We start from the raw sequence: 20,349 nt of genomic DNA on the forward strand, positions 1-20,349 counted from the left end.
CAGGACATTCATTTCCATTTACTGTTAGAACTTCCAAGCGTGTTATCAAATTTAAGAATGAATTAAGGCTCCCACAAGCTACATCTAACCTCTGATGAAGGCAATGGTGAATAAAAATGGATTAGCATGCTCCTCTCCTCTGCAGTTATCAGTTCAGACTGATAGTGATCAAGTGACCGTGGCAGCTCTGCCTCATTCATATTCCATGCCTGCCTCTATGGCAATAACCCAGGGACATGCAGAACACACTGCCCTCTCATTTTTGGTGGGCTCCTGGTCCTTCTGTATTTAAGATATGCTGGATGGAGCCTTAGCCCTTTTGAACTCAACGGCAGCTGCCATTCATTTCACTGGGACTAGGAGTCACACCCTGACTCAAACAGATTTCCTTTTGGTTGCTTGTCCTTTTTCTGCTCTGCAGACAACGTACCATGGCCTCCAACAGACTCAGTGCTGCATCTTACAGGGACAACAATTAAAAGATACAGAATTTTAAAAGAAGCTGCCTTCTGAAAACTATAACCCTCTCTCATTCTGATTTTCATATTTAACACTTTAAAGGTAAAATAATAATTAACTTGTCCAATACGCTTATAGGACTGAATATCATGAAGTGGTAAAGTATTTTCATTGTCTATAAAAGCTGCTATTTGAATGAATTTCATTCATTAATATAATAATTGCAATTTTATAAAGAATAAGTAGCAGTCAGTGGAAGCCTGATAGTATTTCTCATGACTGACAGTGCTATAACGGATCTGAAACAACTTTTAGAAAGAGTTACTTTTTTATGTTAACTTATTTTGCAAGTTTGCATCTGTTATAAATAGTACAGAGAGAGAGACAGAAGGGAAGAGTCTGGGGGAAAAAGCACCACTGCCACCAAGACCCAACAACGTCATGAGATATTTTGTCAACTAAGACAGTTTGAAGCAGGAGTCCTTGTAAAATATAATTTTATCACGCAAGTATTTTTATCACACTGCAAGTATTTGGCAAAGCAGACACAGGTCAATGCATTTTAAAATACAGACTGGAAATACATACCTTGTTTTCAAATAGCTACCAAGTGTTAATGTAATAGTTTCAGAAAAATCCGGTAAACCTCTAGCTCTATAACTTTTCTACACTCACATATGTTCGTTTCACAAATCATTCCCTTTTCCTTTTCCATGCATATACAAACACAAATAAACTACTTCTTCCTCAGGTATGCCAGGCAAAATTAAACATTTTTAGGATTTTATTACGAACGCAAACAAGAAAATTTCCTTTTGAGCTAAAGGGAGCGAAGGCTTGAAATTTATCCAAAAAATTCTCTTGCTTGTATAAATACCAGTTTTTACTGCAAGCAAGCATGATTTTGAGGCAGCTTACTGCTCTCTCCATTGCAGATGTGACAGAAATTAAAAAACACAGCGGTTATTTAAATGGTAGCACACTTTTAAAAGAGACTTTGCTCAGAACCATTGCTTGCTTTAGTTTTTATTCTGGGCAGGTTGCTAGAAAAAGCAGTTATGTGGGATCAGAAAAAGCGAAGTCTACTGGTCTATTTTGCTGTGCTCTTGATATCAGGTCTTACCTCTTGTGTTTTCACATTTATATATCCATAATGAGTTCTCAGAGGCTGCCTTTGGCCATTAGAAAATGGTATCCATTTGACACTGGTTTGTCCAAAGCAGTTTAGGATCAAAGGGAAAGTTACTTCATTGGTGAGACGAACGATGATCAGACAGAGGAATGCTGCAACGAAACTCACAGCAACAATGGACTTTCTCTGTAATGAAAAGAAGAAAATCAATTATTAAAATTCAGAATTGATTTTAATAAAAAATACATATCTTCTAGTGTAGGTTGAAGGAAAAACACTTTAGATAACTTTACGTGAAATTATTTTTATGGTAGTTACCTTGCTGCAGGAACATAAGGAGACAGGTGACCAGATCATTTTGTTTCAATAAATTTGCATTTCAGAGGTTTTGAGAGTTTCTTTTAGAACGGGCTGGAAACGAATCAGTTGTGTTCAAAAAACCCCCAAACCAACAACTTTTTCTTTAAGTTTCAAAAAACATCTATCAGTTTTAAATTTTACTTGTATTTGTAATGAGGATTTTTATGTAAACATCCACACCAAAGGCTCAATTCAAAATCATCAGTGCTCTAGCACATGACAAACACACGAAGTGAAAATGTCATTTACAGCCATAGCACACAGTTTATTGTGACGATGATCACCACAGATTGGGTTTATTGTGCTTTATTTTTAAAACATTCCCGTGCAACAGAACTCATACTCTAACCTTACAGATTTTAGAATAGATCGTCGGTGAAGTCAGCACAACATTCTGCCTTATTCCAGGTTCACAAATTTACAAGGTAAGGCATTATTACCTCGGACAACATGACCTCCATTGTTAATAATGTAACAGCTCTGAAGCCTGTATCTAATTAGCCTTTGCTTTCCACCTCTAACCTATCCAGTTGGTTGGACTGGTTAATGTAACCACAGAAAGATACGAACTTTTTCCCTGGGTAACTCCCCAGTCTGCAGGAGAAAAACTTCTAAGAAACACAATGTTCTCCTTGGTTTTAGCTATTTTTTAAATACTGCAGTCAACTACTTCCAGACAAATTACTTAAGAACAAAACATGTTAGCTGGCATATGTAAAGATTCTAGGTATGATACTCTGTTGTAAAGGTTATTTTTAAATTTTCCCTGAAGGAACGGAACAACGATCATTTACAGGTGTTTTTACCATATTTTAATTACTTTCTAGCTTTACCTCATTTGCCACAGTTTAATCACCCTACTCCATTTAATTCTATCCCTCTGAACAGCAATACATACAGAAAAGAGAGGGGAAAAAATTATTTGCCTAAGGGCCTATGTAAATATATACTAACACTTGATGCTGGATGGCAGAATCTGATCACTCAATTCTTTCTACAAATACCACCAACTAACAGGAACCAGCAAAGCACACATTTAAGGCAGCTTCTGTACATGATGGCAATAAGGTCGCCATCGTGCTGCAAAGGCAATGGAGGGGTGAAAGGTGAGCTCTGATTGTAACTGCATCGGGTGAATCTGCTCTTTGCCTGGAGGTTCATTTCACAGTCTGCAGAAACTAAAATTCAAAACGTTGAGCAGAAGAAACAATCATATCTACATAGCAAACATACTGGGAAAGATGTAGAGAAGGTTTTACTGAACATGAGCACACAAGGCTTATGTGCCAATGTGTAAGGCCTGTAGGCACTGCTGCCATGCTCCGGTTCAGTTTCTGGACACAAGAAACACTGCGAATCACAAAGAGCAGACAGAAAATCTGAAGGGATATTACTGCATTCCCATACACAAGAGTTAACAAAATAGTACATTATGGGGATCAATTGCACGGGTCTATCTTTTTTGATATATTAGGAGGCTGCAATTTGCAAGATAAAAGCAACAAAAGACCGAGATGGAAAACTTGGGTGAATGAAGTCTCTGTGAGGGAAAGGGAAGAGGATGATGAAGAAGAATTGTGGCAATGTGATTCAGTGAGGAATCTTAGCTAATGGCTGTGCAATGTAAAATTAAACTCAGCAAATCTTCAGAGGGCAGCGCAGCAGCCGCAACCCAATCACAGCTTTCAGAATTCATGGAAGCCACTGCACTCTTCATCAACTGCATTATAGCAGATTTACATTAAATTGCAATAAACTGGCTGGGGAGTACTTCTGTGTCACTTCTCTTTGTACCAGATGGAATCAGAAATGTTTAGCTATATATCAGGGCCTTGAAAGTGTTAAGAGCAGCCAAGATATGCAGTGCAAGTGATAATCATAAAGCAATAAGAAGGTGCATGGATTAGTCATATAATTTATTGAAAATCTGAATAAAAATACTGCAAATATTTAAAGGGGAATCTGTAGTCTCATTCCACTACATAGGCATGCTTCAATCAAAAATGTCCACAGCAGGAAGCAGCAATACTGCCCTGTATGATGCTGCTACGTGATTTCCATATATTCGATATTCCTGGTTTGTTGAATACCATTTTTTCCTTCCTTTATTTCATGCGGATATGTTCTGAACTTGAAAACGTTGCAATCAACTTTGTGTGCTTCTCACAGGGAGCTGTTCTAAAGAGCCTCTGCCCCGAGAAGAACTCAGCCTGTGTAGCTAGATTTCTTGGTCTTCATTAGGATGACATTCAATTTTTCTTTTTCTTCTCTTTGACTACATTGTACTACAGGAGACAATGTGCAATGAGAGAAAGGAATTTTTACAACAGAAAGAAATCACGGCATATGCTATCATTGTTTTGGGAAAAAAAAATCTAGCGATATGCAAACACAATGCCTACTTATCAACTTGTACAAAGAAATGTTGTGGTAACGATTCAGTTCCCCTATAATTTTTGTTAAAGGCACGAGATCCCACAATATACATTCTCTGAGGGAAAGACTGTTGCAAATTGAAATTTCAGTAGCTCTATAAATTTCACTGTAAAAATATTAAAAAACAACAAAGCATCTACTTATCATAATTTTAGCCTTCTTAAGCACTAAGTAAGACAGTCTGCTCATTGGCCAAGAGTATTCTAAAGGGCACCTCTGAAAATAATTTGTTCCCCTTAAGTTCCTCCCTCCTTTACATCCTCAAAAAACCCCACCAACCTCTACCAAAAAACCGAGGCACTATTTGTCAGCAAGTGCTTCTTGCAAAATCTCCCTTTCTGCAGATAAATGCATTTTGTTATCTTTCCTCTGATAAAACTTAAAATTTAGCATTGGAGACTCCAGGAATTTGACATGACATTAGGATATGACAGAGGAGAATGAAGCTATACACGGGGATGAATACCAGACTATAATTTGTCTCAAAATTTGTCGGCATCAACATTTTAAGTACTTACACATCCTACCATTTGGGAGAGCTAAACCAACATTAATTAGCAAGTCTGCACAGAAACAAATCTATTCCTTCTTAATTTTCAGTTCTCATGAATGCAAATAGTCTCTTAACAAAAGAAATGTTGCTTTAACATGGAAACATCCCCTGTATAAATCTCAATGAATCTTTATATTGTTCTACCTAATCTAATGTAGATATTTTGATGTTGGCAGCATTTAAATAAAAAATGTATATTCTGTTATAAACATTTCTATACATATTCAGTAAGGAGTAAAGAATAAGACATATTTTAAATAGTTTCTTAGCTGGATGACTTGCACAGTATGTTAGCTTTTGTATCATTTTATTTCATTCACTATAGTACCTGACTAGTCTAGATGACAGTTGCAAGAAGAAAATTACCATACTTATGAACACAGGATCCTATAGCAGAAGAGTGATAGAGTTTACTATTTGTTAATGACACTTAAGTCTAAGCAGATGCTCATTCAGGGTTTAAGTAAAAAAGAAAAAAAAAGAAAAAAGAAAACATAGAAGTGGACACACTTCAGGTCAGACGATGTGAAGTACAATACCTGGGACCCCGCTGGGCAGAAAGCACACACTAGAACTAAATAGTTTCTTCTCAAGTTTTTTTACTCAATTCCCACAATAATGTAATCACAGTTTTAGTTTCAGTTATTTCTCAGACACCAGGCTTATTCTGTCTAGTGTGTATATCAAAATCAATAAGCAGTAGTCATGATTCACACTTCTAAGGCTTCAATTTATATTTACGTTGTTAAAATAAGAATTGAAATAAAATCAAGAGTGTCATACTACTATGCTGGCTAGGATTTCATGACAAGCTCCACAGAAATAAAACAATAACATCAGTATTTTTATGGGTGTATATATACACACACACATATATTTAGCAACATGGTCCCTAACACTATTTATAATCTTCATATCATCTATTTTTGGCCATTTACCAGTGCCAGGGTGATTCATTAGCTTCAGTTTGGCAAGAACTTGACAGTCTGAACAAGTTTTAGTCATTTTTCTTTCATAATCTGTTAAGAAGTCTGGAGATGACAAGACCATTTTTTATAGTTCAATAATGCCTGATAGAATAATAAGACACAAACATTTTTTTTCCTGTTGTATACAGTTGCCTAGCAGGCAGGAAGAAAGGAAATGTTTTAGGCATAAGAAGAGAATTTCATAAGTTGTAAATTTTACTGAGGTATGTAGTAAGTATCTTTTTTCTATTTTCTAGCCCAAAAGCAACAGCCTGTCAATTAGAATGTATTATATGACAGAGACTATCAAACCACTTTACAAGCAGTAATAAATCACCATCCTAGTGAGAATAACAGTAAAAACCCATTTCACAGATGCATAAACTGAGGCTGAAAGCAACTTCCCTAAGATCACAAAGAAATCAATGGAAGCTACTCCTAAGCTTTTATTCTAGAACTATGCTGTTTCTTAGGTTTATTGTTTCTATATAACAAACTGCCTGAATTTGTTAAGTGCCAAAGTTGAATATGATATTATGGAAGACTCTAGTAAAGAACACTTGGAATCAGTGAAGTTCCATGCTCCAAACAGTAATTGCAAATAAACCTTTTTTCAGAAATTGATTTTTTAAAATATTCATTTTTTCTGTTATTTTCGTGTATGTTTCATGATAACACTGTGCTTGGAAGGACAAATCAATGGTAAACACTTACATGAGGGCTTTGAGTCTTTTAGATGACACAATATGCAGTAATATGGTATTAGTTTCACAATATCCACCTTTACAAGCATACTGAACAACTCAATCACTTTTTTAATATCTCTGCACATGCCGTGGTTTAGCCTCAGATGGCAACAAAAAACCACGTGTCGCTCGCTCGTGCCTTCCAAACACAGGAAGAATCGTAAGAAAAGGCAAGACTCTTGGGTTGAGACAAAGGCAGTTTAACAGAACAGCAAAGGGAACAGGCAAACAACAACAATAACAACACGGATAGGGGAATATACAAACGCGATTACGGAACCGCCGCTCCCCCCGCCGCTCGCCGCTCGCCGGACCCGGGCCGCCCCAGCCCGCTTTTAAGCAGCAACTTCCTGCCCCCTCCCCCGGCAGCTCAGGGTGGGCGTGGCTCACATGGCATGGAATACCAGGAAAAGTTAACCCTATCCCCACCGGAACCAGGACATTATCCACCCCTTATTCCATACCATCTATGCCATGCCCAGCAGGTTCCAATGAATTGCCACCACTTTCCCCTGTTATATATATATATATACACACATATAATACCCTTAGTTTATGGGTCATCCCTCCAAAGTGTCCGTTGAGTTCTTTTAATCCACGGCTTTGGGCTCCATCTGTTAGAACAGTCTCTCAGGGCAGGTGAGATGCTGGGTGGTGCTGGTCTGTTGCATGCTGTATTTTTCGGAGCTTGTGACTGGTGCACCTGGTGTGGCTCATGCACGCAGTCTGTAGGCTGAAGATGTAGATCTTGAGGAAACTGCTATAACAGCACACAATCTGATTCATTGGCTATTCTCGCCCAAAATCAGATCTCCATGAGGTACACATCGGACTTCCCCATCCTTCCGCATCACCCACCAAGTGCACCCAGGTCCTTGGGCAAAAGCAATCCCACGGATGGGTTTGCCTTTGCCTGAGGCAGGACTAACCCAGACTGTCTTCCCTAGCATATTCTTCATGTGCACTACGGGGACTTTATCCCCTTCTACAGTACGTGGAAGTTTTGATTGGGCAGGGCCAGCCCGATTGTTAGATCCCCTGGTGTTAACTAGCCAGGTAGCTTTTGCTAAATGCGTATCCCAGTGTTTGAAAGTCCCACCACCCATTGCTCTCAGTGTAGTTTTTAACAGTCCATTGTATCGTTCTATCTTCCCAGAGGCTGGGGCGTGATAGGGGATGTGATACACCCACTCGATACCATGCTCTTTGGCCCAGGTGTCTATGAGGCTGTTTCGGAAATGAGTCCCATTGTCCGACTCAATTCTCTCTGGGGTACCATGTCGCCACAGGACTTGCTTTTCAAGGCCCAGGATAGTGTTCCGGGCAGTGGCATGGGGCACAGGGTATGTTTCCAGCCATCCAGTGGTTGCTTCCACCATTGTGAGCACATAGCGCTTGCCTTGACGGGTTTGTGGCAGCGTGATATAATCAATCTGCCAGGCCTCCCCATATTTGTATTTCAGCCATCGCCCTCCATACCAAAGAGGCTTCAAACGCTTGGCTTGTTTGATCGCAGCGCATGTCTCACATTCATGGATGACCTGTGCAATAGTGTCCATGGTCAAGTCCACCCCTCGGTCACGAGCCCATCTATATGTCGCATCTCTCCCTTGATGGCCTGAGGAGTCATGGGCCCACCGAGCTATGAATAGTTCACCCTTATGTTGCCAGTCCAGATCCACCTGAGCCACTTCAATCCTAGCGGCCCGATCCACCTGCTGGTTGTTCTGATGTTCCTCCGTGGCCCGATTCTTTGGTACGTGGGCATCTACATGGCGTACTTTCACAACCAGATTCTCTATCCGGGCAGCAATATCTTGCCATAGGTCAGCAGCCCAGATGGGTTTGCCTCTGCGCTGCCAGTTGCCCTGCTTCCACTGCTGTAACCATCCCCACAGAGCATTTGCCACCATCCATGAGTCAGTGTAAAGATAAAGTACTGGCCATTTTTCTCGCTCAGCAATGTCCAAAGCCAGCTGAATAGCCTTCACCTCTGCAAACTGGCTCGATTCACCCTGTCCCTCACTGGCTTCTGCAACCCGTCGTGTAGGACTCCACACAGCAGCCTTCCACTTTCGATGCTTTCCCACAATACGGCAGGACCCATCAGTGAACAGGGCATATTTCTTCTCATTTTCTGGCAGTTTATTATATGGTGGGGCCTCTTCTGCACGCGTCACCTCCTCCTCTGGTGACATTCCGAAATCCTTGCCTTCTGGCCAGTCCATGATCACTTCCAGAATTCCCGGGCGACTGGGGTTTCCCATTCGAGTTCGCTGCGTGATCAGTGCAATCCACTTACTCCATGTAGCATCGGTTGCATGATGTGTGGTGGGGACCCTTTCTTTGAACATCCAACCCAGCACCGGCAGTCGAGGTGCTAAGAGGAGCTGTGCTTCTGTACCAACCACTTCCGAAGCAGCTCGAACCCCTTCATATGCTGCCAATATCTCTTTTTCTGTTGGAGTGTAGCGGGCTTCGGATCCTCTGTATCCACGACTCCAAAACCCTAGGGGTCGACCTCGAGTCTCCCCTGGTGCTTTCTGCCAGAGGCTCCAGGTAGGGCCGTTCTCCCCGGCTGCGGTGTAGAGCACATTTTTAACATCTTGTCCTGCCCGGACTGGCCCCAGGGCCACTGCATGGACTATTTCCTGTTTGATTTGTTCAAAAGCTTGTCGTTGCTCAGGACCCCATTTAAAATCATTCTTCTTCCGGGTTACTTGATACAGAGGGCTTACAATTTGACTGTAATCTGGGATATGCATTCTCCAAAAACCCACAATACCTAAGAAAGCCTGTGTTTCCTTTTTACTAGTTGGTGGAGACATAGCTGCTATTTTGTTGATCACATCCATTGGAATCTGACGGCGTCCATCTTGCCATTTTATTCCTAAAAACTGGATCTCCTGCGCAGGTCCCTTGACCTTACTTCGCTTTATAGCAAAACCAGCGTTCAGAAGGATTTGGACTATTTTACTCCCTTTCTCAAAAACTTCTTCTGCTGTGTTTCCCCATACAATGATGTCATCAATGTACTGCAGATGTTCTGGAGCTTCACCCTGTTCCAGTGCAGTCTGGATCAGTCCATGGCAAATGGTGGGGCTGTGTTTCCACCCCTGGGGCAGTCGATTCCAGGTGTATTGGATGCCCCTCCAAGTGAAAGCAAACTGTGGTCTGCACTCTGCTGCCAAAGGGATTGAGAAAAATGCATTCGCTATATCAATCGTGGCATACCACTTGGCTGCCTTGGACTCCAGTTCGTACTGGAGTTCTAGCATGTCCGGCACAGCAGCACTCAGCGGTGGCGTGACTTCATTCAGACCACGATAGTCTACAGTTAGCCTCCACTCTCCATTAGATTTTCGCACCGGCCATATGGGACTGTTAAAGGGTGAGCGAGTCTTGCTGATCACTCCTTGAACCTCTAGTTGACGAATCAGCTCATGGATGGGAATCAGAGAGTCTCGGTTAGTGCGATACTGCCGCCGATGCACCGTTGTGGTAGCAATCGGCACCTGTTGTTCTTTGACCCTCAACAACCCCACAACAGAAGAATCCTCTGAGAGACCAGGCAAGGCAGACAACTGTTTAACTTCCTCTGTCTCCAAAGCAGCTATGCCAAAGGCCCAGCGGTACCCTTTTGGGTCCTTAAAATACCCTCTCCTGAGGTAATCTATACCAAGGATGCATGGAGCCTCTGGGCCAGTCACAATGGGATGCTTTTGCCACTCATTCCCAGTTAGGCTCACTTCTGCCTCCAGTACAGTCAACTCTTGGGATCCCCCTGTCACCCCAGAAATACAAATGGGTTCTGCCCCTCTATAGCTTGATGGTATTAAAGTACACTGCGCACCCGTGTCCACTAGAGCCTTATACTCCTGTGGGTCTGATGTGCCAGGCCATCGAATCCACACCGTCCAATAAACCCGGTTATCCCTTTCCTCCACCTGGCCGGAGGCAGGGCCCCCCTAATACTGGTCATAGTATCCATTACTCACTTCTTGCATAAATGACTTGGAAGTTCCTTCAAGAGGATCAGAAGCAAGATCAAGCCTTCTGCTTTGTCTGGGGAACGGCCCACTGGAAACTGGGGCGGCACTTTTCCTGGAGGGATCCCCTTTTGTGGTTGTCCTTCCTTGCAACTCCTGTACCCGTGTCCGCAGGATCGAAGTAGGTTGTCCGTCCCACTTCCTCATGTCCTCTCCGTGGTCCCGCAGGTAGAACCACAGGGTGCCTCGTGGTGTGTACCCTCTGTACTCTCTCTCTTGAGTGGGGAAATGCCTGCTTCTAATAGCTGAGATGCTGGCCCGTGCAGGTGGGGAGTAGGACATATTCTCTTCAAGTTGCTGGACCTTCCGCGACAGTTTCTCCACAGCTGAGACAAGGGGGGAAGAGAGACTTTCTTCATATCGCCGGAGCCGGCCAGCTACCTCATCCACCGTTGGTCCCTCTTCACCTTTCCATTCCATTACTGCCAGGGAGTTGGCATATGACGATGGTGCGCTCCGTACAAACTTCCGCCACATGGGCCTTGTGCATCGCACCTCATCAGGGTCTGTGGGTAAGTCTGCATTGTCCAAGTCATAATAAATCATCTCCCGCACGGCTAATTCTCTCAGGTACTGGATACCTCTTTCCATGGTAGTCCACTTGCTTGGCTGACATACAACATCCTCGCTGAAGGGGTACCTCTCCCTCACGCCTAACAGGAGTCGTTTCCAGAGGCTGAGGGCTTGGGTCTTTTTCCCGATCGCCTTGTCAATGCCGCCTTCCCTAGACAGGGATCCCAGCTGCCTGGCCTCCCTACCCTCTAATTCCAGGCTACTGGCCCCATTATCCCAGCACCGGAGCAGCCAGGTGACAATGTGCTCGCCTGAAAGTCGGCTAAAATCTTTTCGCATATCCCGCAGCTCACTCAAGGATAGGGATCGAGTAATTATCTCTGGTTCTGCCTCTTCCTCCTGCTCTCGTGATGGCCCTGGTTCATCATCATCTCTTACTAAGCGAACTGATTTCTTTGTGTACTTCTTCTTCTGTATGGGGGCAACTGATACTGGCATGGGTTGGTTCCCTGGTTCAGTGGCAGTGGCTACCACGGGGGTTGCAGTAGCCGCAGTGTCTGTCGCGAGGATTGCAGTAGCCGCAGTGTCTGTCGCAAGGATTGCAGTAGCCGCAGGGGCCGCCGCAGGGGCCGCCGCAGGGGCCGCCGCAGGGGCCGCCGCAGGGGCTGCAGCAGCCACAGGGGCCGCCGCAGGGGCCGCCGCAGGGGCTGCAGCAGCCACAGGGGCCGCCGCAGGGGCCGCCGCAGGTCTGGTTTCCATCTCTTCCCCTTGAGGGTGCTGCATAATTCTGAGCAGTGCCTGGTAGATACTGGCCAGGGCCCAGCACAGCGCGGTGAGTTGTGCCTCTCTAGAATAGCCACAGCATTTTCCCTTCAAATATTCTACCACTTTATCAGGGTCCTGTAATTGTTCAGGGGTGAAGTCCCAGACCATTGGAGGTGAGTAGTTCTCTAGGTACCTGCCCATGCTCTCCCACATGCCATGCCACCCCTGACTATCCAGCCTCGGAGCAGATCTCCGGGTGGTAGTCTTAAATAGTCGCTTAACCCAAAACAAGACCTGGAACGTATTCAGGAGACATAGCACTACGAACACGCTAGTTTGAGTATCCCAAGGATATTCAAAATTCTCAAAAGCTGTCATACCTGACCCGAAGGAGAAAAGGGAGGCAAAAGGGCTGGGGAAGTTATTAACAAATTCTGAGAGACGGTGTCCAATGTACGGACAGGACAGCAAAACCGCATAAACACCCCAAAATAGCCGTCTGAACAGTGATGTTATCATATCATAAACAGATATCGCACAGGACAGCAGAATGATAATCCTCATCCCTGTTCCAGACATGGTAAACAGCATCGCAGGGAGTACATAAGCCATATAGGAATTTATGTAACACAGCCATGAGAACAAACCAAGCAACATGATGACCAGTGACTACTTACCTAATAAAATAAATGCATACAAAAAAAAAAACCAAAACCGTTTTTTCCACGTTCTAGTTGGATTCTGTCGTTATCTCAACCCTTCGAGCCCCACGTTGGGCGCCAAAAGGACTGCCGTGGTTTAGCCTCAGATGGCAACAAAAAACCACGTGTCGCTCGCTCGTGCCTTCCAAACACAGGAAGAATCGTAAGAAAAGGCAAGACTCTTGGGTTGAGACAAAGGCAGTTTAACAGAACAGCAAAGGGAACAGGCAAACAACAACAATAACAACACGGATAGGGGAATATACAAACGCGATTACGGAACCGCCGCTCCCCCCGCCGCTCGCCGCTCGCCGGACCCGGGCCGCCCCAGCCCGCTTTTAAGCAGCAACTTCCTGCCCCCTCCCCCGGCAGCTCAGGGTGGGCGTGGCTCACATGGCATGGAATACCAGGAAAAGTTAACCCTATCCCCACCGGAACCAGGACAGCACATTATACTATTTTTATTATAGGACTGATGCAGGGTTTCAGGTTTTTTACTCAAATATAATACCAATTGAAAACAATAATGGCTACACTTACTGAATTCATTTCATTTTGTAGACCACTATATGTAAAAAATAGTTTTATTTAATTTTCTCTTTTATAATCTCGAGTATCCCTTTCGAATGCTGCTTTCTGTTACAACAGAGCATAAAATGAAATTCTTTCAGCGCACTAGTTCAGTATACCTTGCTGATTTCACTGCTATTGGAAACATATATGCCTTCCAGCTATTTCTTTTGTCCTGAACCTCTCTGTAACAGGGCTGCTGGAGGGATACTCAGGCAGGGGTCCTAGAAGTTTTCAAAGAGGGAGCAAGACTATATAGCAAAGATCTTTTTAGAAATAGACATGTGTCAAACAACATTTGCATAAAATCGGTAGCTGAAGATTTACTTTCTTCTCCTCCAGAAGTGAGAGTTAACCTGAATATGTTCAAAGGCTCCACAGGAGATGGTGGTCAATGTTTCTCTCTCAGGAGAAGAGAACAAAGCCGGTAAGGGCTTATATCAGAAGTAAAATCTGATTTGGGTTCAAAACCCAGTAAAATTAAGATTAAAGCAATTTATTTTTTTTTCTGGAAAAGAGCACCTTTGTTAAACTAGAGTGTACGCAGGCAGGAAGCTGAGGAGTAAGAGCAGAAATAAAGTTCAGTGATGGAGAAGCAAGGCAAGAAATGCGGCATACATAAAAATAGATAGAGAAGATACAATGAAAGAAACATATGACTTTTAGTCTTCTGTATGGCCTGGAAAGTATTTTCTAAGAACGTACTCTGAATCAGGACGGCGTTCACAGCTTATGATGTTTGAGAAGGCACGAATAGAAGACACACTACTTCTTGCATGCCTCCTGTGTAGGAGCTCTGGCCTTCTTTATAGCTAAGGCAGCTGAAGAACTCTCAAGAACACAGTTCACTGTACCTCTTTTATTGTTGTCCTTTATTGGAAACTTGTTACATGATTCAGTTTTCACCATGATTTGCAATGCTGTCCCATACGAATGGTGGCATATCGAAGTTCATTACAGCTCCACATAGTGTTTTTCACAGTAAAATGAAACGTATTCAAATATCTCCTTCATTAAAGCCAAAAATCTGCAGAGATTGCTCAGGCTCACTGAGGTTAAGACCTGAGCAATGAACAAAATCAGGAATCAGCACAGTATTGTCCAAACAACTGATGTAGCACCAGTGGTCTATATTAAAAAAGCCTTCACTGCTTACATATAGGAGGATTATCGCTATTGACATTTAGTCTCAGGTAACTGCATAACGTTATTACATACAGCATTCCCATCAGAAATACCACACATATTTGGGTAAAATATGAAATTATGTAAGGTGAAGAACTTCAAAGTTTCAAGGAGTAACTCTTGAAGTATTTTGAAGGTCTCCCATATGCTATCATGCATAAGAAGTTACTACATTAGAAAAGTCCCAGTAATTCTGAGCCTTTCAAACTGCAAAGCATTGCCAAATTTCAGGAATTAATCTGTGTCGCTATTCCCTCTTGCCCTAAACTCAAAGCCTGATAAGAAGGAGCATTTTTTTTGGCTGGAGATATTCTTATCCCTTAAAGTGATTTCATATTTTCCAGCACTTTGAGTTCTTCACATCCTATAGTGATTGTTTCTCCCACTCTTTTGCTGCTTAACTGAAGCTGAATTTGTATTTCCTTCAGCAGTCTACTTCTAGCCTAGGGTTCCCTATGCAAACAGCCCCTACTCCCAACAAGACACAAACACATCATTAGCACAGCTCCAATTTTCACAAACCACAAAGTCACAGCAGCACAAGGCAACCTAAGCTTCTGAGCAAGGCATGCCTTCTGCCACTCTGCTACTTCATTTCATACTGCAACTGAAAGCTGTCCAGTAGCTTAAAAGATCTAGCCCATTAAAATGCCCATGGCAGAGAAACAGATTTTAAATAAGGTTGTTGATTTTTCATTCTTTAAGATCTACTAAGAATATTTAATCTAAAACTGCTGTTACTGATTCATCCATGTCCTTCACAACTGGGGTGAACTTCATCAGTAGCTGCAGATGCATATTATATAAATACTAACATAGTCTCTGCATGATAAAGTAGTATTAAAAAGGAAAAAAAGCCTCTACAGTACAGCTCTCAAATGGTGCTTGTTTTTTTGGGGTTTTTTTTGTTTTTTTTTTTTTTAACTCTGGATTATTGCCCAGCGCTTCTTATCAATAGCTTGGCAAGCTTTCAGACACACACAGGCTGATGTACGCTTCCCTATAATAGAACTGCTGGTACAAGAATTTGTGATCTTTCAACCTGGCAGTTGGTTGTTACTACTTATTGAAGTACCACCTGATTGTAGCTATTTTTCACCTGCTGAGAAAAAGTTCAAAGAAAAAACCACCCATATGTGAGTATTAACTCTTACTCTGCCAGATATACCTCACATAGATGACCCCTCTCTTCTATAGAAATACACAAAGATTCATGACAGGCAACATCATAAGAATGAATCTCCAATTGAGCCGTTTTCACAAGCATTCTGCCAGACACCCTATAGCTGCCAACATTTTCATGAAAAATCCCTTTCAAAAAGTTGATTCTTTCAACCAGAAATAGACTCAAAAATGCATAAACCAGAAAAAAAAAGAACAACAAAAAGCCCCACAGATGCATCAAGAAAGATTCTTAGAAAACAATAAAGTACCAGCAGACCTCTGGTCTGCAGATCTCTATATATGAAAAAAGATGTAGTTATTTAAAGCCTATTAATTTTCTTTCTTATTTTATATGGAATATCAGAAATACTCCACTTCTTGTTTCAAAACTCACGTGCGTTAATCACGTAACTATATGTTTAGCAAACACTACACTGGGATGTAACATACGGAAGTATTAACTTCTAGATAGGAAAAAAAAAATCAAACAAATAAAATTAAACATATGACAGCAGCCTAGAGGCAGAAGAAATGAAAGTAAATAAAATGTTATAACAATATTCTCAGGCTGCACATCTGTGAAGAAAACGCCTTTTGCTGGAAACCTTCGCTTGCCTGCAGCTCGCTTCTACCTGCAGGGAAAAGTTTATGCTACAGAACAAAAACTGCATAACCAGAAATTCACACAATTGGAATCTAATTGCCTACCACCATCTGGACAAGCCCAAACTTCCTCCACTGAATTTTCCTCTGTGAAGATCCCTGACTGCCATGCTGGACTTGAAGCTAGCAAATATTGGCCCCGTGCCTCAGTTTCCTTCTAAAGGCCAGATAAAATGGAAGACAAGAGAGATCTTGCCCAGTCTGTCACTTGGCAGGACTCTTGCTCTGGCCCTTCACATGAGCTTCATCCCATACTGCTCTTTGGGAGTCAGCACTTTTGGAAAGTTGCTCTAGATGCTCTCTCTGCCACAGTGCACGTAGCGCACCTGCTACAGAAGCATGAAAAGGAAAAGAGGAGCAGGTGGCCATTATTCATTTCAGTCTGGTGCAGGGCACCCTCAGCCAGTGCACCTTAACACAATGCAGATTAATGTCTTGTTCCCGTGGCAGGGATGCAAACACTGCTTAGTGTGGGGAGGCATACAGGCTTTTTCAAGGTCTGGCTGAACAGTTGGCTCTGCTCTGAAGTATAAGAAGATACAAGTACTGAATATAAGGGATAGAGGCCTCCTTCACAGCCACCAGGCGAAAGTCCAAATTCAGAGAGCCGAAAGACAAGATTTCTTTTCAAACGGGTTTTTCCCCCAAGAAAGGAGGACCACTGTGAATCAGAAAGAAGCTGTTCTTAAGCAGAGATGATGCTCTTCAGACAGCTTGTGGGAGGCCTTTTGTTCCTTGAGTTGTGTAGTTTCTTTCTTTTTTTTTTTTTTCCTTTTTATGAATTTGATCAAGAGACTCTCCAGCACAGCTGTAGCCATGTTGTCCTTCGTTGGCAGGAGGCAAGAGCAGCCTCCATGGATGGCCTTTTACATAAACCAAGTAAACCTGGGCTCTAAATTGTTTTGGCAAGGCCCTTTCCCCACAGACAACACAGAAATCTCCCTGTTTTCTTTGGACGAACCTGCTCTAGCCTACCTCATCCATACATAGTTGCCACATATATCATGAGAAAAGTAAAATGTATTATTCAAGCACTTGTCTGTCTCTTGCACTTGGAGTAAAATTTCAATAGACATCATCATTTATAGCCGAGAAAAAGCAAGACCTAATGGAAGAGAAGTCTAGGCTGAAACCAGTTATTTTGTAATGAGAATTTTAAATTTTTCTGCCATATAGCTGGAAACATACTACTCTTAGTGAGGAAAACACACTTTCCTTGCTTAATTCTTCTTTTTTTTTAATGCTGTTTTCTCTATTGGAAGATTAGAAAAAGGGGCTTTGGAAAAAAAAAATATAAAAAATCAAAAGGATTGATAAAGAAGCTAGACACCAGTGTGGCAGAAGAGATCTTCAAAGCCAAGATTTAGATGTAGATGTTAAACTATTTCTGTGGCATACAACCCTTCAGGGCAGCAAACTTGTGAGCAAATGGAGGCATGTGAAGGATGTGGTATTTGCTGGGATGGTCACATTAGGGCTCATTCTATCTGATGAGTTCATTTTCCAGTGCAAGAGCAACATGCTATCTGTAGGATATACATTGAATCCATTTCTAGGGAGTTGTTTTTTTTTAGGGGGTTGTTTTTGGATAAAGGTATGCAGAACTCAGCAAGGCACGTTTTCTAGAATATATTAACAGTCATATTATTATCACATGACTACAGCACAGAGCTTTCTACCTAGGATGCAGACCAACTGTGTTGAACACTGGATGCTTATAGCGGCAAACCCAACAATTTCATGATCCAAATGAAAAACAGAAGGCAGGCCTGTATTTTAAACCTCATCTGTAGGAGGGGCTGCACTGAGCAATGCAGCATCTGTAGTGACAGAGACGGACAAACGGCCTCGACTTTTTTGGCAGAGACTTTCCTTTCAAGCACTGGTGTGGTCTGACCCCGCTCTACCTGCTTCTGCTGATACAATCATAGGAAAATGTTGCAAACCAGCAGGAACTTAAAATTTCTTGCCCATTGAGTATACTTGTATTCCTTCTACATGTAGGAGACTGTTCATTATTCAGCCTTGGGTAACATGAGCAAGAGGTTATCAGAAGTTGCCACACGGGAGACTCTCCAGTTAGCACAGAATATGCAGCATTATAACTACAGAACATAATGACTGCTCACATATGACTCAAGAAGTTGATGACATATCCCTCAGTTGACCATGGAGCTCCTTAAGTAAGGGCACTGAAACTCAATAAAAGCACTGATCAAGGCAGCGTCTTCAATTTAATTATGAGCTTTATCGATCATGTCTTCTCGTTATAAAAAAAAAAAAAAAAAGAAAAAAAAGAAAAAAAACACACAGAAAAAAAATAAGAAAAGAGAGGAAAAAAAAGGTTTCCATGAAGCACTAAGCTTGTAGCAAGATCGAGTGGGACAGTGCAGAACAGACTCCTTGGCTGCTCTGACAAATCCACAGTAGACGATCTTTGCCTTTTGTCCTGACCTCCCACTTTTAGGAATTAGGGAAATAATTTTAGGTGAACTAGCTTTTGTCAGAAAGAAGCAAAATACAATTTCACATTTACAATAAAATCCATGATCTGAGACCTATTTTGTGAATACACACAGCTGAATGGTATACCTGCAGTGGAATAGCACCCAAAAGCCACAATCTGGAGCCAATCTCCATTGTGCTAAAAGCTATAAATTCCTTGGATTCATTATTTCTGCAGAGCATCTCAATTGGAGGTAGAGGAAACCATAAAAATTGATAGTTTTCCAAAAGAAATTCTTTCAAGCAGTAAAGTCTAATCTCTCTCTGATCTGTTATCCTGATAGAATAGTACAGGAACAGTAATGTATATACCCTACACAAACACACATTCTATCATCATATCACACTCCTCTCACGCTGGGTGAGCTAACTGAATTGAACTTGACCTTCAAAGCCCTTGGAATGCAACAAAATATCTCTGTTTTCTGACATTTATGGGTGGCTTTTCTGCATGGCTGCTTTTATTGCCTAGAAAATAATGGTGAAAGCTGTGTGTACAAACCTACTATAAACACTGACAAATCACATGAAAGGAAGACAGATTTATTCAGTGTAGATTACTCCAGAGCTAATCTAATCAAATGCAAGATTTACATTTTTAAAGCAGATCAAAAATTCATAGAGTTAGCATTTCGATACAATAGATATATATTACAGTTTTATTTCAATCTGCAAGTGTAATTGAACTGATTTGGATTTTCTGTGCTTTTATTTTTGCTTAAAAAGGCATTATGTGTTTCATATGAAAATGCATCATCGAACTAGCACATGCACAAGGAAAACCCCATAGAAAATTCATACAGAAGATTATCAATCTCTGTCTAATAAAGCTTAGATAAAAATACATTTGGACATGAATCTATATTAAAAAATAAAGCATTAGATTCGAGAAGACAAATATATCCTATTCATGGCCTGCTTAAACTTAAAAGAAACTACTCCTAGCCACACTACCAGAGCTGACTCAGAACATTTTGATGGAAGAAATAAGACACAAATGTGCACCTAGCACAGTTTTACATCCTTTATTCCATGAAATACAGAGGCGCTATCAGGTGTCAGAAATTATCCCAAACCCCTGTTCTCTTCATGCATGTTTTACTTATTTGCATGCAAGAAACAAACAAAACTAGTAAAAAAACCCCAAAACATTCAAATTGAGCTAATTTTTGTATGGTTGTAAATGAAAATTACAGTAGCAACACTGCCTCATACAGTCCGTGGACTGTTCTCTAGAAGACAAGATGGGCTCACGATACAGAGGATGCACCTCCGCCATGGGACGGACACAGATGGCTCTTGTTCTGCTGCCTGACCTTGGGCAAATCACCGCTACTCTGTTCCTCATTTGCATTGTCTTCAGAGGTACCCTAACATCCACCAGGGCATATTGTTTTCAAACAACAGCAAAGCTTGACCCAATTAGAAACAAGTATTTTCACCAAGTATTTTAGCCAAAGACATAATCTACTGTCTGGGTACTTGGTTCTGTGCCAGCGTACCTAGCTACTTGCACTGAACAAAAACAACCATTGAGTCCTGTTCCTCCTTCATTTAAAGATATCTCTAATTGATTTAAA

At 41.9% G+C, this 20,349-nt stretch overlaps 1 protein-coding gene across 1 annotated transcript in view; it reads right to left on the reverse strand.

Annotated features, from left to right (window-relative positions):
- The window catches only part of ST6GALNAC3 (ST6 N-acetylgalactosaminide alpha-2,6-sialyltransferase 3), a 234,584-nt gene that overhangs the window by 121,606 nt on the left and 92,629 nt on the right, over positions 1 to 20,349 (reverse strand). The window contains exon 2 of the mRNA XM_054212584.1: positions 1,583 to 1,777. Within this exon, the coding sequence (XP_054068559.1) occupies positions 1,583 to 1,777 (195 nt within the window). The remainder of the gene's footprint in view (positions 1 to 1,582; positions 1,778 to 20,349) is intronic.

This window comes from Rissa tridactyla, chromosome 8 (assembly GCF_028500815.1).
Source record: "Rissa tridactyla isolate bRisTri1 chromosome 8, bRisTri1.patW.cur.20221130, whole genome shotgun sequence".
NCBI classification, from domain to species: domain Eukaryota; kingdom Metazoa; phylum Chordata; class Aves; order Charadriiformes; family Laridae; genus Rissa; species Rissa tridactyla.